This window comes from Carya illinoinensis, chromosome 15, assembly GCF_018687715.1.
Source record: "Carya illinoinensis cultivar Pawnee chromosome 15, C.illinoinensisPawnee_v1, whole genome shotgun sequence".
NCBI classification, from domain to species: Eukaryota; Viridiplantae; Streptophyta; class Magnoliopsida; order Fagales; family Juglandaceae; genus Carya; species Carya illinoinensis.
The window spans coordinates 42162175-42185555 of NC_056766.1; the positions used below are offsets into that span (position 1 = coordinate 42162175).

The 23381-nt window shown below is 32.1% G+C and overlaps 2 protein-coding genes across 3 annotated transcripts; both read right to left on the reverse strand.

Annotated features, from left to right (window-relative positions):
• Nucleotides 1-1762: 1762 nt before the first annotated feature.
• Nucleotides 1763-13341, reverse strand: LOC122297493 (histone-lysine N-methyltransferase ASHR3). 2 transcript variants are annotated; one of them, XM_043107563.1, is made up of 11 exons: nucleotides 12842-13332; nucleotides 12005-12151; nucleotides 11174-11338; nucleotides 8960-8986; nucleotides 5652-5766; nucleotides 5369-5462; nucleotides 4873-4966; nucleotides 4435-4513; nucleotides 3565-3736; nucleotides 2593-2673; nucleotides 1763-2257 (listed from the first exon to the last, which is right to left on the reverse strand). In XM_043107563.1, the coding sequence occupies exons 1-11, from the start codon at nucleotides 13220-13222 to the stop codon at nucleotides 2101-2103; spliced, it is 1512 nt and encodes a 503-aa protein (XP_042963497.1). In that variant the 5' UTR covers nucleotides 13223-13332; the 3' UTR covers nucleotides 1763-2100. The 2 variants fall into 2 exon arrangements, 1 of the variants encoding a protein (XP_042963497.1); XR_006238796.1 differs by having other exon boundaries at nucleotides 2197-2257; nucleotides 3207-3736; nucleotides 12842-13341.
• A 4782-nt stretch (nucleotides 13342-18123) lies between these two features.
• LOC122297393 (AP2-like ethylene-responsive transcription factor At1g16060) lies at nucleotides 18124-21561 on the reverse strand. Its single transcript, XM_043107442.1, has 8 exons — nucleotides 21253-21561; nucleotides 21032-21114; nucleotides 20865-20873; nucleotides 20626-20714; nucleotides 20447-20520; nucleotides 20293-20343; nucleotides 19520-19596; nucleotides 18124-19095 (listed from the first exon to the last, which is right to left on the reverse strand). Exons 1-8 carry the CDS (start codon nucleotides 21405-21407, stop codon nucleotides 18524-18526), a joined length of 1110 nt encoding a protein of 369 aa, XP_042963376.1. The 5' UTR covers nucleotides 21408-21561; the 3' UTR covers nucleotides 18124-18523.
• Between the last annotated feature and the right edge of the window lie 1820 nt (nucleotides 21562-23381).

Sequence of the window (23381 nt, forward strand, 5' to 3'; positions counted from 1 at the left end):
AAGGTCTGCACGTCACCATAGCCAGCCAGCAAAGATGTCTAAAAAAAATAAAAATAAAAATTGTACGTTATGAGTCAAGCATAAGTCTTTGCACGTGTACGTTTAACCAGTGTAGAGAAAAAGAGAGTTTCGAATGATTCTAAGTTTTGCCTGCCGAAACACCATTATAAGATCAAATGCTCTCTCTCTACACACCCATCATGCAGCTTATGTCTCATGTTCCAAATCAATCCATAGATTCTATTCCATCCACAATATTCTTACATTTTTTGGTTCAAAAATTTCTTACTCCTTAAATATAAACACATATAACGATTTTTTTTTTTTTTATATTTTCATATCGCGTCAAATCAACAGTGTCAAAAACTTAAAACATATAAAAAAAAGATAAATGTAATCATTTTTTGGTATTTTATTCATGCATATATATATACACATGCGCTCAGACATACAATCTTTTACCCTATGTATGTTCCTAGCTATTATAAGAACGACATTAAAAAAATTAAATGAGTAAGTTTTTAGATTAAAATTATGAAGTTAGGGGTAATTTATAACGAGTATATTTTTATTATATGAATTTGAAAATCTTCGTTGCTTAGTAATGTGTGGATCATAAAACATTTGCAATTGGGGTATTGGTTCCTATGGACACAGAAGGAACATAAAAAAGACAGGAACATTGGAATTTAGGAAAGTTGCAGAGGAAGGAGGCTATATGTGTAACTACCTTTTAGCATATTCTTCATGTCTTTGCTTATAGTTTTATATTCTGGTCCCAGTTTGTGTCCCTTTGTTCGTTATGCAAATAGGATAGATGCCATTGCATGTCTTCTTCTTCTTCTTCTTCTCTTTTTTTTTATTAATATCAACCTTATACTTTTCATTTTTTCAGTAGAGCATGCATATATTTGCCATGGTAGGTCTAATATTTCGGGATCAGTCTTAAACCTTTATAGAAATATTTATATATATAAACTTCTAATTGCTATTTCAAAAACTAACAGTTAATACCAAGGTTATGTAATATTATGAAAATAAGATGTATAATATATAACATAACTATTTTTTTTGGAACAATGTTATACACCACACCATCATTCTACTTTCATTTTACTATAAAAGATATAGCATATTTATCATCATTAACTAATATAAGATTATTCAATAAAAGATTATCTAATAGTGATAAATATACCACATTTTATATAATAGAATGAAAATGAAATGACAGTATAGTGTATAAAATTTTCTTTTCCTTATAGAAAAGAGTCCATGCTATACATTATAGTCATCTCATTTTCATTATAGTATGCCAATGTTGTATTATCCCTCAACTATTAGGTATTGACTCTTATTTTTAAAAGGGCGTTGCTATTTTGTCCTCCCAAATGTACTGCCCAAAATTACTGCTAGTGTATTTGTGTGTTTTTTTAAAATATTAAAAAAAAATACAAATACTTGCAGTAACTTTGAGCAATACATTTAGTAGGGCAACATATCATTTTCCTTTTTTAAAATAACAAACTTCAAAGGATTCGACAATTTTTTTTTTTTTTTATATAGTAAAAGAACCAATCGAAAGTTAGCAACCAAGCAACACCTCTACCACCCACTCACTCAATATGATACCATTCATAATACCTGACATATGATAAGACCAAGAAACTAAATGAGCAGATGACTCTTCAGCATTACCTCGATTGAACAGATTGAACTACTTGATAACTTGATGATATCGACCATGAACCTCAAGTTTGAATGCTTTCAGAACGTCCCCAACAACAATGGGAAGTCAATTTTACATATATGCCTCACAAAGTTACAGGGCCCAACAGGGAAAAAAATGCTGGGGAACAAGGAGTTAAAACATGTTACAACAGTCGATTAACAGTTGTTCTTTTCTTTTCATCTGGAGAGGATGCCTATCGCTCAATAGTATTGAAACTCGAAAGAATGATGAGATTGAGTAGTTTCTACATATCCCTTCAGTTTTCTTTTCTTTTTCTTTTTTTGATTTTCTGTTTGCCAACATTTATGGAAAACGACAGAACACAATATCACATGACTAACTCACCTACAGCATATTGTTGATAGAAATCATACAGTTATGATAGCAATGCAAGCGGTTGACGTTCTCTTCCGTTTTGACCCCCAGCAAAGTTCCACCTTACCAATCTTCCTTTTGGTCCCAAGATAACCTTGACAATTTGAAGCTCCACAGTGGCACTTCACTTCAGGTCCAAATTGCACAAATCTACAATGCCAAAAGCTGGATGTTATACCCTTGCCAAAAGAATTGCCTACTATAAAACAAATTACCGTCAACAATCAATCATTTGAGTAGTGCTACAAAAAGTATCTGCCTAAGAACATAGTTTATTTAGGACGGTACCCATTATTACTATTATAATAATAAATCAAATACCCTGGTACGTAATTATAGATTTGTTTTACAATCAGATATTTGTTTTAGTTGGCTTGTGCTTGTATTCTCGCTGGGTTTGATTGTTTATTTTAATAGATTTCTAATATTAGATCAGTGCTACAGAAAGGAGGGTTGTACAGATGAATGGTAAATCAGGATTATACCTGTAATCATACGTTAATGGCTCTCCAACCTCAATTGACCGTGCAGCAAACACACCAACACGCACTTCCCCCTCAAACTGCCTGGAAGGGAAAATATTAGTCAATTTTTTGGCGAAAGCTCCGGTATCTTCATCAGATAAAAAAACCTATAATGTTAGAATCCTAATGGATGCAGGCCAGCTCAAGCTGACATCATTGGAAAAGCCAGAACTTCATTTAAATAATGAGAGATCCCTGGCAAAAAAGACGTCTAGAACCCTAAAATTTTGATTTTATCCGACCAACCATCACAACTTTCATTTTTAGACTGTGTAACTTAATCCCCTGGGAAAGGGGTCATGGGCATAATATGCCAATGCAATAAATTTCTGAGCAAGGACAAATGATATGACTAGGATCCATGATATAGAGATTTCTGTTCAGTCATTACATGCCCACAAATAGTCAATAAAGTGTTCAACACTAGACAGGAAAGTCATATCGCAGTCTGCATTTGTGTCCATGTCAGTCATATCTCTAAGAAACACAATATCAAAATTTGTAAAATACATTTTTTACATACATCCAAGCACTTATAGTATGTGTCCTAAAGCATTAATCCATAGTCAGAGTACCTCTAATATATTGAGTTTCCCAAGAAGAAATTGAGAATGTACAATGAATTCCAACAGAACCATGGTAAAAGACTCTTCCTCATGTACAATAAATGCCAATGTTGGTTGCAATTAACCAGACCACCATAGAAGTTTTTCTCCCAAGTATCACGGCAATCGCCAAAACAGAGGAACAAAAATTTGGTTAGCAAGTTCCAGAAATTAAGATAATTTACAATTCCAGACACCAGTATGCATTTTGGGTGAACACATTATAGCTTTAAGAGCAACTGACTTTCAAGTATAGAAGAAACTACTTTTTCCTACTATCCATGGGGACCAAAAAGGATAAAAAGCCACAAATACTGATCATACTAACCACTTCTCCAGAATGCAGTTTGGGTCACAGCCATGGTTTAAAAACCGAGATGCATTACCCTTGAAAGTTGCATCAATCGTGAAGTCCTTTCGAATTTCACACATGTAAAAATTCTGAGCACCTCTGTATTTCATGTCCCAAAGCCTTTGCTCACACAAGGCATCATCAATAACTGAAACAGAAAAAAACTTAATTAGGTCTCTCAAATGAAAATTGCACACAAATATGTAGTAGAAATCAATGTCAAACCACGGAATTAATATGATATTGTAAACTTTCGAACGTAGCTTAAGATGTCATTAACTTGCAAAAAGAAAAAATCTAAGATCAAATGCATTATGGATCAGTAAATATAATTTAAGATGTCAATACCACTTGTACTAACAGTTAAGTCATGAACTTTATACAGGGCCCACTTACATTGATTAAGGGTAGGGTATGGTTCCAATCTGCTTACTACATTATTAAATTATGACTTGCATGCAGGAGAACCAAAAAAAAAAAGTAGGAAATTTATCCGAGTTACTGCATGATGCACATATCTCATAATTTTTAAGATCTGTGGGAGGATGTTTTCATAAACCAAAATAAAGTATCATACGCTATTATTTGTCGGAATAATCTAGCAAGTCTGGGCCCCTAACTGGAGAATTAATTTAAATCCGCAAAAAGTAATGGAACCTTATTTTAGAAAGAAATTTCTCTACATTTTCACTAACAACCCTTAGGTGGAGAATGAAAAAGGAAATGATTGATTATGAGATATTCTTATTCATGAGAATATAGCCAAACTGACAGTTAAATAAAACATGCAAACAAAGGAATGTAGGCTGTTGAGAATTTGAGCTTAAGCCAAATAAAACAAAGTACCTTCTCCAATGTACTCAATTATAAAATCGCCTTTATTGAATTTTTCTGCAGCCACTACTCCCCAACCACAAAATTCTGTCTGATAAGGAAGATAAAAATTTTTACTTATAAAAAAAAAGGAAGATAAACATTTAATAGTAACAGAACTTAGAAAACAAGAACTCCAATGCATAAAATCTAACAAAGGGAAAAACCATTTATATTATTTTTTTTTTTTAATGATGCAGAGCCCTTTGGACCCAGCCCTAGGGATTGAACCCCAAACACCCCCCCCCCCCCCCCCAACTATAATCATGTATAAGGTATAATCCAAGAAGACTTCTAGTGTGAAATCGAATCCAGGCTGCACCTTGATGGGTGTAAACCAGTTATAGCAAAACAGTTTAAGTTTGAGGTAAAGAAACATGATGCACTCCCTCCTAAAGTAAAAATTTTAACCTTGACAATATTTATCTTTCTCTCTTTGCGGAATGGCCGGTTTGTGCAATTTTCCGAGCAACGACAAGCCTTAGAGCAGCTTATGCATTGAACCCTATCAAACGATACAACCAAATGATAAATAAGCCAGAATATCTATAACATTGTGAATAGGGGAAAATTAACACCACTGTGAACTAGAGAATGTACAAGGCAAGGGGAAAAATAACCACATAAGCAATTGCCAAACGAAATGCTTAGAAAGAATTAACACACGAAAACTCATATTAGCGTACTAATAAAATATGAAGAAAAATAGAGCAAAAAGAATGGCAGGAGCAATGGTCAAAACCGCAAAACAGTCACATATGTGATAATTATGCAGTCTTGCTTTGTCTAGCTACAAGTAGCTCATCTATCAAATTACACAGATATGTAGTTAGGGGGGGAAACACGATTTCTTGGTCTAAAACGTGAAAATGCCTTTCAGATTTTTGAATAAAGAAACATAAATGACCTGCAGACACAATCGTCAGAGCATACAGTACTGCAATTTGTGCATCCAGTATCATCTGCAGCACCATTACGCTTCTTCTTGACCAGATAAACATCTATTTTCAGTTAAGATCAGTTCCATGGTAATCATAAAAAAGAACTCATTAATAATAGACCCGACAAAATGGAATGAGCTATTTATTTCATCAATAAGTTGCCGATACCTGGCACTTATTTAATCTATGTGCAAGGATCTGCCTAGATGATTGATAATACTACTGACAAGCATAACAGGTGTAGGATACTGCGCCTGATGTGGACATAGGGAGGCAGCTCCATCTTATTCTCCATGTCTTTCCATGTTAAGTCAATCTTGAACTCCTCATCGACATAAGGCAAAGGCAAGCGACCAAAAACTTCCTGAAATTAGACCAGAGTTTTGTTTTTTTTTTTTGGGGGGGGGGGGGGGGGGGGGGGAAGGGGGGAAGAGAGAGATAAAGAGTTAAGACACTGGTTTATGATTGATGAAAAAAACACATTAGATCTATAGCTGTACATGTAGTCAAACATACTAGTTTTCTAACCTTTTGTTAAAAAAAAAAAAAAATACTAAAATAATCCATGTAGTTTGACCCCCCATGTGGTGCTGATTATGTTCAGTTGCCCCTTCTAAAAAACCAATATCAATTAAAAAAATACAAAAGAATAAAAATTTCCAAACAATATTGGGTGCCCCTTTAGAACAAGGTCCACCACTAGGGCTACAAATGAACAGAATAGCTTGTTAACAGCTCAAGCTTGGCTCATATATACTCGGTTCAAATTTGCTTCATTTAATAAATGAGATATTTGTAAACACTATATTGACTCGAATATTAAACGAGCAAAACCCATATAAACTTGGCTCGACTCAATTTAGTCTCATGAACAAAGCTCCTATGAGCTTGACTTAACTTGTTTGAGATCGTTTCGAAGCTCGTAATATCTGTTGTATATGTATGTCTTATATTTATTACATGTTAGTTGTATTTTATATACTTAATTATATATTATTAATTTATTTATAGTTTACCTTATTTAAAATATTTATTATGTTCCCAAAGTGTGTATAGGATAACTTGTATAATTCTTTTTGTAGAATATATTTTATGCACTTAGCCTTGTATTTTATTACTACTTATATGATATATCAAGCTAATTTATGTTTGTAATACAATTTATTTTATAAATTTAATTAATTATGTAATACAACATTAATATTATATATTAATTTTCTACTTGTTACATAGATTATTGCCTATTGATATGGTAATAAATGAATGAGTGAATACACATTTACTTGAAACAATTACCAGATTAACTTTTTATAAGTAATAAGAGATTTTATTAATGCAAGTAAATAGAAAATTACCAAATTAACTTTAATTGATTAACCATAATTCATATATATAAAGCACATCATAACATAAGTTGATGGTATGTCTTTTTAATTAAAGAATCATATCAATAACCTTATACACTATATGGTTTTCATTATACAATATAATTTTTTTATTTTATTGGCACCAAGTGTCCAGGAACAGCGTTCTGACTAATCACAAGGGTGCATAGGCCTTCGGCAATGAGTTTCCAACAAGTACACCTCGAATAATTTAAAAAAAAAAATCATCCAATCTGATAGCTCTAGAGATTGTTGGCACCCAAGAGGATTTGAACCTTAGACCTAGGGAACATACCCCCAATGGCAAGACTTTTACCACTTGAGCCAACCCCTAGGGGTTCATTATACAATATAAATGATAACATATATATATATATATATATATTTTGATAGGTGATAACATATATTATAAGTTATTACTATTAATTATTTTATAATTGTAAATTATTATATTCTTATGGTGTAATATATGTACAATAACTTATATATTTATATCAAATGCTTTTAATACACTAATAAATACAATATTTAGTAATTTAAGCTATAATAATATATTATACAACTATAACATTGATTTATTATGTTATCTATACATATATTAAGAGTAATGTTAGGGGCAAGCCTTAAATGCACAAGCCTTGCACAAGACTTTAGTTTTTAAAAAATGGGCCCCACCAAGAAAAAGTGAATATTTCACATTTTTTCATGGTCGGGTCCACTTTTTTATAGAAGATCTGCACGAGGCTTGTACATTTTAAACTTGTATATATCATATATTAAATGATTTAGTTTATTACATTTTTTTTTATGTAACGAGAAGATTTTATTCATACGAATGAAATAGGCATAGCCCATGTACACAGGGAGTATACAAAAGAACACCTAATTACATTCTAGCTAAGGAAAGAAAGTCATGGACAATGTTTCCATTAAGTACAATGGCTGAAAACCACAACATTATTCCAGTTATCTTATGTATTATTTTTTAATTTACAACTAGAAGTTAATTTATTTTATAGAAGGTTATATCATAATAATTTTCAAATAAAAACTATTTGGTTGACTAGTTAGTATGAATTTTTTGACAAAAATCTAGTTCAAACTCAAGTAATTGTTTATTTTTAGCAAAGCTCAAGCCGAATTTTTTTTTTGATAAGTAACAAGCCGAATTAAAACAACATTAATGATTAACAAGCCGAGTTCGAACAAGGATATTCAAGTTTTATTCAAGTTCGAATGAGTACACATCCTAATCGCCTTGTTCAAATTCGGCTCAACTTGATTTGTTTGTAGCCCTATCCACCACCAAAGGAAGGGGACCTCCACCATCAACACACTTTGTAGAGGTGCTAGAGGTTCAACACCCATCCTAGAGCAATGGGAGAAGGGACATCCACAAAGGGGTACTTCATGGCAATGTCAAAGGCCTCCTACCTTGGCTTGTGCCTAATGGGAGCCCTGTTGGCTATTGATGGGGGAAGGGCAACCTTTACTTTTTCAATATGAAAACTTCCTATTAATAAGTTTTCTTTGTGCTTTTAATTTATGTTTTGTATTGATTTCTTGAAATTTATTTTGTATATTATTTTTTCTTACGTTCTACATGTGGCAAAACAATTATTGGTGCTAACATGACATTTTTAACATTTGACTAAATAAAGTGACAAAGGTGATTAATTTGCTCAAAATTGAAACAACATGGAGTAAAAAATTTAAGATTAGAGTACAAGATCTAATCTTTCCAAAAGCTAAACCACATGGGCTGTTTAATATTGAACACATTAAGTATGAATATTACTGATTTAAGATTTTAGACTAGTTTTATTTTCCCTCTACATCTGGTCTGCTCATTCTTTCTATAGTTTGGTGAGGGCCTAGTATCGTACATACCCCTGTTTTGCTAGGGCAGGAACAAGTAGTTATGCACACAGGGTCGCGTGTAACAAAGATAATTTCTGTGATCCTTGGAACATTTAAAATCAATCTCTCTAAAATTTGAGGACTCGGGGAATGTGATTCTCTTTCTTTCATGGGCACTTGACATCAGGCATGTCCAACATACCCTATATTGTCATGTCTGACAAGGGTACTTAATTAGAAGCATTCATGTACCTTAGGATTATGTTATTTGACTTCAAGCAATTGTATTACTAGATTCTTCTTGAATTTTACCTCCATGTCACTTGTGCAAGCTGCATGCTGCTCATTCAACACATAAGCCCTGTCAGCCAGCCTAATCAATGAAAAATAAGAATGAAGGAATAAAACTTCAACAAGGAGCCAAAACATATTGATAATAGTTTAAGGAAATTTGATCTATGTTACTAAAACCCAAAAGCAATAGTTCTCTTTGGTAAACCATGAAATTAGCTAGTGCGGTAGGTACAAATGCCAAATAAAGACACATCCATGCATCAGAATCAGGCACACTAGGTACTAACAACCTTAGTAAAGAATTTGGAAGCGATTAAATGAAAGCAATACATAGACAATGAAATACAGGTACAGCATGAAAGATTCTTGGAAAGGGTAAAAGGGATTCCAGTTACAAAAACAAAATCTTCAGAGTTTTCACAAAAAAGCTTTATTTTCAGCAAACTTTCACTTGCAGAAACTTTTATATGGATCTTACAATATTTTTTTTTAATTATTATAAATATCAATAGGAGTAACCAAGTATCCTGGACGTATACAAGAAAACACCTAGCCCATACTAAAAAGCCTCTAATGACCCAAAAAGCCCGTGAAAACTATCCAAAATACACCAAGCCCGAATTTGAATGGAACACATCTCCCCAACACCAACCCCTTGTTTTCCTGTTAAACTAATCATCTACCCAAAAATCCCACTACAAGAATGCCCAAAAATCCTCTTCAATAGGTTACCTCTCTTAGCATCATAGTCTTCCCTCAACTTGAGTTACCTCCCTTAGCATCATAGTTAATTGCCCATAAAAGATGCTTTAACTCCCTACTTTTCGTGAAATGTGATTTGATTTCAAGCGCATGGCTTTCCTCAATCGTAGTGAGTATTGCTTTAAATTGGTCTTCATATTCTCCATGTGAAAGCCCCAGTATTTGCTAACACCCGTTAATTTTGTTCAAAACCTAATCCGATGGAGAACCCACTATATTGTTTACTGGAGGAAGAGAAACTAGGGGAACGACATTATCCTCAAACACAATACTCAACTCTAAACCTTCCTCCACATAAGGCACCAATGATAAACAGATAATTTCATTCTTGCCAAATGGTTGCTCAACAGATATATGGTTGTTGTCCATTGTTTTTGTCACCATTACATGTTCACCCCCTCCTCCAACAATGCGTGTATGCACTCCATCACCCACTGCTCCCTCAGGAGACATAGAACAAGTAAAGCAAACACAACCTTCGATTACCCAATTTGCATCTTCTAAAAGAGGCTCGACTGTTTCTTCCAAAGTACACAAGACCCTGGAGGGACCCCCATCTTCAACTAAAAATGAACCCTGTACAAAAGTACCAGCCCCATCTGCAACTGGTGTTTGAGGCCCTGTTGCTCCCTTGGGAGGCATAGTAACAATGGCATGGACAAAGATGCCAACATCCAATGATCCTATCTGTCACGGCATTGAAACCTTTGCTAGCGCACCTGTGGCCTTCAAACTTGAAGGTTCTACCCCCCGCCCTCCCTCATCCATTCTCAACCCACCACTAAAACCCTTGACTAGGTCCAGCCCCTGATCCACTTTAATCATTAGATCCGTCACATACTCCATAACTCCCTTCAGTTGAGCTTTGACATCCCACAAGACCTCTTCCACTTCTCCCAGTGTCACCTAACAGCTTGTCTCCTACAAGTGCCTTCCCCTTTCCTTCTACCGCTAAGCTGAACTCAGCTGGACTATTCGCCAGTGACTTCAACACCTCAGCATATGAAACTCCTTTGAATGAAGGTCTTCCCACTATTTTTCCATCAACAAACTCCCCACTATTTGTATGCTTCATAATAGTGGTTTTGGACCTAATAACACTTTGAATCGATCTTACAATATAAATTTGATATCTAAAGAATTCCTCATAAATGACATGTTTTCCTGCATTTTTGCTACATCTATTTAATAAAACACGTAGCACTTATCCATGCTAACTAAAGGATCATCCTTAAGGAACGAACTAGTGGAGTCATTAATATCTCACTTTCTGATAACAGAAATTGTACAGTAGAATTCTCATTTGTAATTGTAATGACCTATGCCCCTTTAACCTCAGCACATCATCATTATAATTCAATAGTATAGAAACTAGTGATAACGATTGGATGCCTTCATAAACTAAAAGATAGATATTTTAGAAAGGTAACTGACAGGAAATCAAAATAATGGAGGAAAGAAAAAATTGACCTCCCTATCCAGCCGCCAATTTGTAGGATGCCTCCAGCAAACAGCTCTCCCTGATTGACCTTCTAAATGCATCACTGTGTCAGGCCATGGTGCACACTTGTCATGTGATGCCATTGGGCACTGCACACACCGCCAATATAATCTATTTTTGCAAATGAAGCATGCCTGATCATTAAAATATCTCACATATATTAGCTCAACTAAAAAAGTAGTTATAATAAATAAAACAAATAACGCATAGATATTCTGAAAGAGAAAGACAAAGTACACTTATCAATAATCTCATTTCATGTGACGGAGCAAAAAAAGAGATGTCAAATTTGAAAGCAATAAAAAATGATTTAACTTGAACAATGACACTAACAAAATTTAGAGAAAAAAGTCATAGAACAGATATGCACAGGAGACACATTTGGAAGCAATAAATAAAGGTCCTTAAGTTCTGAAAAGCAGAGCTCAGAAAAAAAGTCTCTCTAAAGGTCAAATAACCAGTAACTAGATTTGATAATGGTGTATAAATCAACAACTCAATTGCAGGATAAAATGAGAGAGAAACAATAATCAATTAAAACTTCCACTGCAGATAAGATACTACACATGAGTTAAAACTATTCCTACCTATAGCTACATTTAAAAAGGAAGGCGATTTCACTCCAATAATGAGAAAGTGGGTATTCTCCAAAAGTTTGCAAGCTTGTTAGCTTTATGCATGCATAAAAGATTGACATGCATTGCGTGTTTGTTGTTGCACTGAGACAAACTAAACAATTAATTATGTATGCATTCAAAATCAAGTTAATAGAAAATAATATGGATTTGATAAGACTTTACATGTTGTGGGCACTTGAAGTTTTTCAGGTTAGAGATCTGAAGCCTTGCTTTTGCACATTCTAAATGGTAGACTCCTTGACAATCACGAACAGAGCACAGCACCTCATCCCCAGGGTAGATAATATCATGGCAAACAAGACAATCAACCTGAAATGAGTACCAAAAGCAGGGCATTGAGAAGGAGAAGTCAATTGATAATTACACAACACACACGTCATGTTGAAATCAAGATTTGCACTTAAACCTTCCCAAACATTTCAATGAAAAAAAATGTTGGAGAAGTCTTACAAATCAAGAATTTCCAAAGAGACTAATGCAAAAGATGAGGTCCTAGTTTAAAAAGTGACTAAGCATATGTTTTCTACCTCCATTGGTAAGTTCTGCCATTACTGTAGCGATAAAGGCTGTAGTGCAATGAAAAATTTCCATATAGCAAAACATGTAAGCATCAGGCCTATAAAGATTGGGGAAATTAACATTCCTTTTAAACTACTCGCATTAAATATCTATGTCCATGAATGTATGTGCCTCAAAGATTTTTAAATGGTCATTAATGAAGACTCAGAAAATGCTACTTTTAGCTTCAAGGTAGGATGGTCTAAATCCTAATGTTTTGTTTTATGGGCAGAACGGCCCTGAGTCGATATTAAGTTTTGAAATTCTTCTAGAATTGCTTTTTTTTTCTTACTATATATAACATCAACAAGCTTTTCAACCCTAAAAAGGAAACATTGAGCAATAAGCATGTTCTTTTATATATAGATTCTTCTTTTTTCCATGTTTCCTCAGCACCCAAACAGAAATGGGGAAAAGAGCACCAAAAACACAAGAAATTACCATTTTTTTAGCGCCGACGAGGAAAGGAAGAGAACACCTCGATTCTGGAACCCCAGATTCCATCTTCTTCTGAACCCAAGTCCTCACGTAGTCCTCCAAGCCCTTACCATTGGAGGCCTTCCTGGCCCGGTCCAACGAGCCCCTATTCCGCCTCAAAGCCCTAATTTCGTTCCCAACGTTGGCCTCCCCTTCGCGGAGTACAGGGAAGCTCAAAGTTTGCTCCCGATCGCATTCTTCGCCAAGGGTCTTGACCGAGCTAGGGCACTGAGGATTGCCCAGATCTGGTGGATCAGTTATCAGTTTGATGGCAGGGCAGCGAGTAAGAGCGAGAGAAGCCGAGAGAGAGAGAGTACCGAGATCCGGCATGCTTTTAAGGATCATAAACAAAACCCTAGAAGCACTGTATCTATAGGTATATGGAGTGGGAGTGAAGTAGAGAAGGGGGGGGTTGGGCGGGAAAGCTGAAATTTGTAGTTGGAAAGAGGAGGGGAAAATGAAGTTACGAAGAAGTTAATTTCAATGTCGTGTATTTACGAGAGCGCCAGCAAGGTCCTGCCGATGGGTGACCCGAATCACCCGATGTCGTCGGTGGATATAAAAAGAGCCGTTGGAGCGTACTGAACAACATATTTCGTGGTGCCAGTGCGCGCGTGTACCTAAACGTTTCTGTCTAAAAGACCGTGCTGGGGCTCCCGCTAATTTTTTTTTTTTTTAATTCACATTATTTTTTTAATATTTTTAAATATTTTAAAAAAAATTCACAATATTATTAAATAATATTTTCTTAATCGCTAATTTAAAAAACTGAAAAAAAAAATTGGAATGAAAGCTCCAAGCGAGATCCTCCAACGGGATCCTTATCTTTTTCTTAAAATTATTTACAATTCATTTCATCCAATTATTATAAATTTTTTAAATTTTTATACAAAATATAATTTTTTTAAATTTTAAAACAATAATAATACTAAAAAAATAAAATTTTTAACAAAATTTTATTTAATTTTCATCTCAATACATCTCATTTCAGCTCATTATCCAAACCCTCCTAAGGGTTGGTTCGAGAGTAAGATGAAATGATATTTTGTAAATAGTAATAAAATATTTTAAATTGAATATTTTTTTAGATTTTGAGAAATGAGAGATAACAAGTTAAATATAAAATATTATAAAGTTAAAATATTGCTAAAATATAGTTTTATAATATTATTTTTATATGGGGATTAGAAAAAGTTGAGTTGATTTTTATTTTTGTTTGAAAGTTAGAAAAAATTGTAATGAATAGTTTGAAAAAGTTGTAATGATTAGTTTAAAAATTTTGTATTTAAATTATAGTCAATAAGGAAATTATGGGATGAGATAAGATGAGAAGAAAATAGAATTTTCAGATAATATGTATTTCCAAACAAGCCCTAAAGCTATGTTTAGATGTTGAGATGAATTGAATTAAGTTGTGAATAATAATATTTTGTGGGTTCCATTGAGATAGGTTTAAACTTGGTTTGGTCATAAAAATGAAATAAGATGAGATCAAAATTAAATAAAATATTATTATAATATAATTTATTATTATTATTTTTGTTTTGAGATTTGAAAAGACTAAATTTTTATTATATTTTGTATAAAAAGTTGAAAAACTTATAATGATTAAATGAAATGAGATGATATACCAAACCAAACAAGGCCTTAACAACTTTTTTATATAGAAAATTGAAAAGGTAACGAGTCATATCAATGATTTATTTGAGATTAATTGAATTTAGATCCACAATCAAACACAACCTAAGGCATTGGATTCGAAAATACTTTTAACTCATCTAATTTCATCTTATATAATTATTATAATTTTTTTAAACTTTTAAACAAAATACAATAAGTAATGTAACATTTTCAAATCTCAAAACAAAAATTATATTAAAAAATTATATTCTAACAATATTTTGTTTAACTTTCATCTCCTTTCATTTCAACTCAATTCATTATCCAAACCTTCCCTAAGGTCTCGTTTGGTTATACAGATGAGATGAGATGAAATAAGAAATTTGTGAATAGTAGTGAGATAATTTGTTAATTGTAGCAAAATTATTTGAGATAAAATTTTTATGAAATTTCAAGAAAGAAGAGAAAAAAATGAATAAAAAATTATAAAGTTGAAAGAGGTTTAAAATCTAGTTTTTTAATATTATTTTTATCTTAGATTTGAAAAAATTGAATTATTTTTTATATTTTGTTTAAAATTTTGAAAAAGTTGTAATGATTAAATAATGATTAGATGAAAAATTTTAAAATTTGAAATTGAATATGTTTGTATTTAAATGGTGTTTAGATCGATATTGAGATGGAATGAGATAGTTTCAAAAGTTTGTGAAACTAAATTAGGTCTGGTTTGTATAGTGAATTGAGATGAAAAATTGAGAAGAAACCAAAGGTCCGTCAAACCAAATCAGGCCTAATTGCAAATATTTGAAAGTTTAGAAAAGTTGTAATGCTTACAATATTAATGCTACATTTAGGCCTAATTTGGATAATGAGTTGAGATGTGATGGGTTAGAAATGGTTGAGTTAAAATGTTTTTATGGGATTTTGGGAAATAAAATAGAAAAAGTTGAATAAAAATACTATAACATTAAAATATTGTTATTATATAATTTTTTAAATATAATTTTTGTTTTGAAATTTGTAAAAATTGAATTATTTTTTGTGCTTTGTTTGAAAGTTTGGAAAAACTGTAATAATTAAGTAATGATTAGATAAAAAAGTTAAAAACTTAAAATTGAAAAGTGTTTATGTTTGTGGTGTTTAAATATTAAGATGAAATGAGATGAGATGGAAACATCTCTCTATCCAAATCAAGCTTCAGTGCAACTTGGGATATCAAGAATATTTTAGAATAATTTTTAATAGAAGTCAAATAATTTATGAATAATAGTGAAATTATTTTTCTATTTTATTTATAACTATGTAAAAGTTGTAAGGATTAAGTATCGATTAGACGAAAAAGTTGAATATTTAAAATTAAAAAATATTTTACGTGTAAGTGATATTTAGAAATTAGATATTTGAAATTACTGGAGAAAAGTTGTATTCCCAAATGGGCACTCAAGTTTTATAAAAAAACTACGTAAGATTAATAGTATTATATTAAATATATGAGATTTTTTAATTGCAAGTCAATGTTAGAACATATCATCTATATAATCACTTATATGGTAAAATTTGATTTGTAATATTCAAATTTTAAAATCTTTCTACCAAATCAAATCGTGCAATGTAAATGTTTTGCTAAGTGTATTATCCACATTGGCTTATAAATAGAATTATTCTAAAATGATATATCACCAATCACATAAAACTTTAAAATTAAATAATAAGATTTCTAATTAATTTAGAATTTTCCAATTTTTAATTGTTTTTTTTTCACTTTTGAAGATGTTTTCAAATAGAAATGAATTATCTACTTTTTTTATTCATAGGCAATCCACAAAAGGAGGGAAAAAAATTTTTAAAAGAAAAGAAAAAAAGAAAAAATGGTTATTGAGCAATAATTGAGAGCTAATGCATGTAGGAAAAAAAAAATTAGACAACTCATTTGTATTCATAAACATCTTCAAAATTGAGAAGAAAAAAAATGTTGTAATCGAGCAATATTAATTAAAAGTAGTGCTACATGTACTTATACTTATATTTTCATTTACAAGATTCATTCTATTAGTTTATTTTTTATTTTTTTAAATTCAAAGTTCGAATTTCATATTTCATGATTTTCAGCTTATACCTAATAATTGACACATGTATATGTAAGTTTTTTTTTTTAACTTTTTCTTAAATATACTTAACATTTTCCATTAATTAATGGGGCTAAGTACTAGCATTGTTGAATATATAAAAAGTAACATTACAGCTACCGAGAGATTCTCCCGAGAAAATCTCCTGATGATTAGTGCAATTTTGTTTTTTTATTTTTCCTCTATTTTTTCATATATTTTTTAATCACCTTTAATATTTTTTAAAAAAATAAAAAATTTACAACATCATTTAAAATTTTGTTTATCAAGACACACCATCGGGGTGCTTCATCGGGAGATAAACATGTTCCATATATAAAAGGGAAAAACATTAATCACTAATTAACTATATATATACACGAATCTCCGTATATACCCACACGATTTGACTATTTTCGTTTATAAACAGTTGGAAAGATAGATGGGTTGTTGATGTCCAGAACTTATTCACTCCAAATATAAGATCATGGTTTATTTCCCTTCCAAAAATCTACTCAGATAATTATTATTTTTTAAATATTTGCTATAAGTAATTGGACACTTGGATATTTGGACTTAGTTAATTTGATGTTTATGAAATCTTAATATCAAAGCAAAATCAAATAATGGGCTACAAAAGTACTGCTTGGAATTAATCAATAGGGTTATACTTCGTTTAATATTGAAGAAGAAAGAAAGGATATTTGCAGTACTTCTAAGGTGTACATGTCCTGCACACTTAAAAAAAGTGAGTAAATTTAATACCCACATAAAAAAATTATTTTTTTAATAATAAACTCCACCTTTTTTGTTTAAATGAATGCATAAAACTTACATACTATATGATTATATGTAGTATTACTTTTAAGGTTTTTTAAGGAAAATGTTATCATTTATTCATTCATTAAGAAAAACTTATATTCATGACTAGATACATATGAGGATATCCTCATATCAACTATTTGGAAATCCTCCAGTACATTTGTACTGGAATAATCTGGACTTTACTGCTACTAATATTCTTTACAGACAAACGTCCAAAAGACAGCACTTTGCCTAAAAAAAACTCAATCTCATCCTTCATAGAAAGTAATGACTCAACTTTTACAGACACAACCATCCAAGAAATGAACTCTTTTTTATTTTGAGAAATGATAATTGCAGTATTTAAATATGCAACGCTCGCTTACTCTTTTTTAAAAAAGTAAGTAAATATGAACCCACACAAAAAAAAAAAATTACTTTTTTAATAGTGGATCTTACTTTTTTTCAAAAGGAATATGCAGGGCTTGTGTATCCTAGCTAGGACTACATGTAATATTACTCTTTTATTTTTACTGTACAACAAGGAAAATAAGGACGAAAAATGATGGATTATAGTTTGAAAGAACTCCGATAGATTTTGGCAGCGCGTGAAAGCAACAAATTAATTGTCCCTTTTCAGCTACAAAAATCAGATCTGAAAAAAGAAAGAAGTAAAAGTATAGTACTCGTAGCATTGCATGATATCTATTTGGACCATGTGGGCAAACACATTTATTATTCCCATCATGAATAAGCCCCCACTATAACAAAATTTCTGAGTTGAAAAACTCAAGTACATAATCATTGATTCAAGAAAAAAAATGAAGATTACCAAATCATCAGGCTTATTCTTCTTTATATCTACATTAATCAAGGAATGGACCAAATCTATACTTAGCCTATTAATTTCCCTCTCTAAAGAAAAGTGGAAAATCAATCTTAACCTCGTGACGACTTATAACCTAATTAGGCCATCATCAAGATTCTGGTCCGCTTCCATATGTAACCACAAAAAAGCCAAAATGGTATTTGTATTTCGTAATTAAGAAGAAAGCTCCCAATCTCCCCTCACCCTTGATCTATTTGATCCACTTATAATTCTCATCATCTTCCTCCTCTAAGTATCAAAATCACTCATGTGAAATATTGGGGGCACAAGTGTGTGAAGGTCATTGAAGATATTACTGTCTCCTTCACCAAAAACAATACCAGAGTGATCATGGGACTGATCGAAGTATGTTTGAATGTCCTCAGGAAACGAGTTCGTGCACTGTGGCAGATTAGATTGATCCGATGGCATTGATGGGCAGTCAGCCATTGAAGTCATCTCCATCATTTCCCTAAACTTTGATGACTGAAGAAGAAGGCCTAATGCCGATGTGGCAGAATTGGCTAGCCTTGGCTGATTCAACTGCAAGGTCGTGTGATCTCCTGAGTTGTATGTTTGTTGGACGTTGTTCATGAAGAAACTTAATCCAAGTTCTTGATTAGGGTTTGATGTCAAAGTATTAGCATCCACATTAGGGTTGATATCCACATAGGGATTGTATAAGTCATCGTTAAGATCATTATTAGTAGCAGGTTTAAGCCATTTGATGTAGCGACTGAGGTCGAAGTTGGTGACTGCATTGAGCCCACGATATTCAATGGCTGCCATATCATATGCAGTAGCAGCTTCTTCTTGGGTAGCTGCAAATTAAGATCAAGATGATTATTAATGATGACGATCAGAAAATTAAGATGTAACATAATCCATAATTCTTTTGTGTTAAATATTAGTCCATTTTTGCTATATATATTGATCATTTTATTTTACGAAAACGTTGGTTTAAATTTTTTTAATTAAATTTATAGTAACTATCTGTACACATCCCAAGTATATATACAAGTCCTATGCAAATTCTTTGTAAAAAGATGAACCCCATCATAAAAAAACATAAAAGTAAATAAATTTTTCCAATAAAATTTATTTTTTTACAAAGATGAGTATGCACGAGACTTACAAACCTAAAACGCATACCATTACTCATCTTTTTATTCTCTCTCTCTATATATTCTATGTAATCATGTTAGAAAAATGAAATTAGATTGAGGAAGGAGAAAATATTAATACCAAATGTCCCAAGATAGAGATATTTGTTTCCAAAGACCCTGCCAATCCGAGATTCCCATCTTCCATTATGATGATGTCTGCTCGATGACATCAAAGAAAACCATATATATGTCAAATTTACAAGTATGCAAAGAGAAAGATTGAGGTAGGAAGATCATGCACGCTACAATATACTTGCGCAATTCTTTTTAGAAGTATTACAGTTACAAAATTAAAAGGATCATTTTACAAAAGTAAACTCATAAACTAATGTAATTTCATCTGATACGTTAGATCTACTTTATGATAAAAATAACCTTACGACCTAGTGTATTATATTAAGCCACACAAATTTGTGAGTTTAGGACAGTCACGAAAAGTGGTATTGTGGATCTCAATATGTATTCCCGTCGTCCCTTACAATGAGTCTCTCATAACTCTTGGTGTTAGTGGAAAAGTATTCAAAGTCATTTATAGCATTCAATACTATTAATCCACAAACCTATTGATTTTTATTTTTTTAGAATGGGAAGCGATCGATATTGTAAATCGCAAAAAGATTAATTTAAGTATTTACTTGAGATTAACGGCTTGTTTGTATTGAACATATTATTTAGTTGGCTAGTATCTTTATTAATTACGCTTCATGAAAGTGTACGTACATAGGGAAAAAAGCACTACATATCTCCTTTGAATTCATGAATTTTGGAAAATTTTAATATTTTATTATCTCAGAGATAATATATTATGATATATAATTTAATAAAACATCATGGATTTGAATAATTAATCACCTTGCAACACCTCTATATTTCGAAACTCCTCGTGAGAAACCACTGCTTTTCCTGAAAGTTCAACATGATCATGATAATCTAAATCAATTAGAATTGAAAATTTTGCAATATTTTTTCCCCTAAAAATTGAACGTAGATGATGCAGATACAAAACCTTCTTAATGATCCAATATATTCTTCTCTTGACAGACACTCCATTTGATGCAGTTCTTTCTCGTACGTTGATAACTGCAATTGTTCATCATGATCATAATATTGGTCAGTTTCTAATGCCTGGCTTATAAATTACTTTTCCAGTACTTTAACATGAACAATGAAAAAATTTATTAGTACCGGGAAGTTGAGAATGGTTTCTTGACCCCAATATTTCAGTGCTGCTAGGTCATAAGCATGTGCTGCTGCATCTTCATCATCATAGGCACCTAAAAATTGATCAACATGAGCACAAAACAATGAAAAAACTACAAAAAAATTGCACTCAAATTATCTCTGATCCTAGTCATTTAATTTTGATGTGTGTTCTAGTGTTTGCCTTCCAAGATATTGCAGGAAACTGCAGAAGTGATACATACCCAGGTAGACTGCCTTTGAGTAAGATTCCAACCAAATCCAACGACAGTACGCCAAAACCGAAAAGGGGAAGGGGAAAAAAAAGAGTCAGTAGGGCTCTATATAATTGAGTATGACATTATATTTAGAAAATTAAGATATGTAGATAAAGATGGATCCGATAATGAACCTTGCCGTCCTTTCTTGTTCCGGGATTCATTCCAACAGTTCTTATCCCACAAATGAGCTTCATATCTGCCTGTCCATCGATGCCTGACATGATCATTACGGTTCAAACCAGTTCAGAAAAACAAAACGAAATTATCAAGAAAACATAAAATGAAGAATATGATGATCATAATGATGAAACAAATATATATAATATGAAGTGCATGCGTTCTTTATCATCACCTAGTAACCCCTCGATATATGGAGCTACGTTGAGGAGGAGAGTCTCTTGGCACACTTCTTCGTGTTCGTTTCACCTTTTTCATGGCGTTATTGACATTATTAGTACTGCTGCTGTTTGCATTGTTTCTCTGGCTTTGCAGTGATAATTTAGCCATGAAAGCTCTGATCGTAAGTCAATAAACAAGAAAGGCCGGGGGGAGGGCAGGGGAGGGGATCCAGGCTAGGGGGGGATTTGAGTTCAAAACTCAGATATATTACCGAGTCCTCCAATGAGAAGGATTTTAAAAGAGAATTACAAGGAGCCCAGAGAGGCACAGGAATGCTAGGAAATTATGTGCTGGCATGGAAAGAGATATATAGCTGCCGGCCGGCGCATGCAGGAGGTAGTTTGTGACCGTCTTTAACCGGCTCTTATCGTCTTTTTCTTCTTGCCCTCACCTAACTTTGTGCAGCTACCTATCATGTGCTGTTTCAATCACATCTAGTTACAATTCTATTATACTTATTAATCTTCTGAATAATGCCCTAAAATTTATAATCACTATTGTCAGTTATTTGCTATAAAAAAAAATTACAATTTTATGTTAAAATGAATATATTCTTGTCACAAATATTTCGTTGCTCGTTACAAATAAGTAGTCGATTTTTTTTTAAATACTCATTTATTTTATTTCTCATAAAAAAATATGTTTGTTTAAGAAAAAGCTATGGAATTGGCTAAACTAGCTAGCAGCATATATATATATATAATGCTGGTTTTATCTTAGGGTTAACACGTACGCATAATAGGAATCCCTAACATGTTGACTTTTCACATGGAAATATTCAACCACCTATATGTTTGATTAAGATAAACATTTTTGGTAACAATAGTGTGTCTAGCTAAAGAAATAGGTTTTAGAGTTTAATTTGTGTCCCGATCGAAGAACTTGAGAATTAACCTCATGCATGCAAAACATACGATATTGGAATTATGATCCCCGATCCCGATCAATCGATGTGGATAGTACATTCAATAAAGTGTTTACATGATATACTTTGATTTGAAAGATAAATTCAAAATTTAAATCTTACAAATCAAATTTTACCATTTAGATAATGTAGATAATATATCATACATACTAGCTTGATAATAGAATAACTTCAACTTATATATATATATATAGCTGCATGCACTCCCGAAATATGGCATACATCAATTGGCAAACTTACTTCAAAGCCTCAATGGAACTTGTAATTAAATTGGCATCCCATATCTAATTAATACACTTCCTTATTATTACTTTTGAAGGACTACCCATGTATCGCTTTTTTAAATGTTTAAACTCATAGAAATAGGTAGATTTATGGCTCGAAATAAGAACCTAACTCTGATATTATGTGAAATTATCACTTGTCCCAAAATATTAAGTTAATATGGTAGGTTTGGGGCATGAGATGAGATACAAAATTCTCATCTAAGCTCATTTTATCTCATTCCATCTTATTCTTAAACATAATTCAAATACAAAATTTTAAACTAATCATTACAATTTTTTCAAACTTTCAAATAAAAAATAAAAAATAATTACAACATTTTCAAATCTTCAAGCAAAAATAATATTATAAATCTATATTCTTACATTAATATTTGTTGAAGTATATTCTTAAATACGTCCGCACGGCTAGGGTTAGTATAAATACACATTATGTAACTCTAATTGATTGATAGTAAATTCCGCGCCGCTCACTCCATGTGGATGTAGGCACATTGCTGAACCATGTTAAATCTCTATATCGATTTCTATTTTTCTTTTTTCGATCATTGCGTACAATTTATCGGCAATTGCCATACGCTTCACAACAATATTTTAATTTTATAATATTTTTTATTCAACTTTTTCTTTCACATTTCTCAAAACTCAAAAAGTATTCAACTTAAACTATCTCACTACAATTAAAAAATTATTTTATTACTATTCACAAAATTTTTATTCCATCCCACTCTCAAAACCTACGAAATAAATTTAATTATATGTATCATGTTCTTATTAACAGGCAGTACGTACATACGCTTAAATATTGGCTTAACTAGTAGCGAACGTCCAACCATGTGGATGCAGGTATTGATGATAATTAAACGTCAAATT

Bases quoted from the DNA above. Each gene is read 5' to 3' on its own strand.
- LOC122297493 (XM_043107563.1), bottom strand. From the start codon at position 13,222: ATGATCCTTAAAAGCATGCCGGATCTCGGTACTCTCTCTCTCTCGGCT. The intron at 12,152-12,841 runs GTAATTTCTTGT...TACTCATTTCAG, and splicing joins TCGTCGGCGCTAAAAAAATG to GTTGATTGTCTTGTTTGCCA. The intron at 3,737-4,434 runs GTACTTTGTTTT...TTTCTGTTTCAG, and splicing joins AATTGAGTACATTGGAGAAG to TTATTGATGATGCCTTGTGT.
- LOC122297393 (XM_043107442.1), bottom strand. From the start codon at position 21,407: ATGGCTAAATTATCACTGCAAAGCCAGAGAAACAATGCAAACAGCAGC. The intron at 20,344-20,446 runs GTTTTGTATCTG...TTGAACTTTCAG, and splicing joins TATATTGGATCATTAAGAAG to GAAAAGCAGTGGTTTCTCAC. The intron at 19,597-20,292 runs GTGATTAATTAT...GTCATCGAGCAG, and splicing joins AAATATAGAGGTGTTGCAAG to ACATCATCATAATGGAAGAT.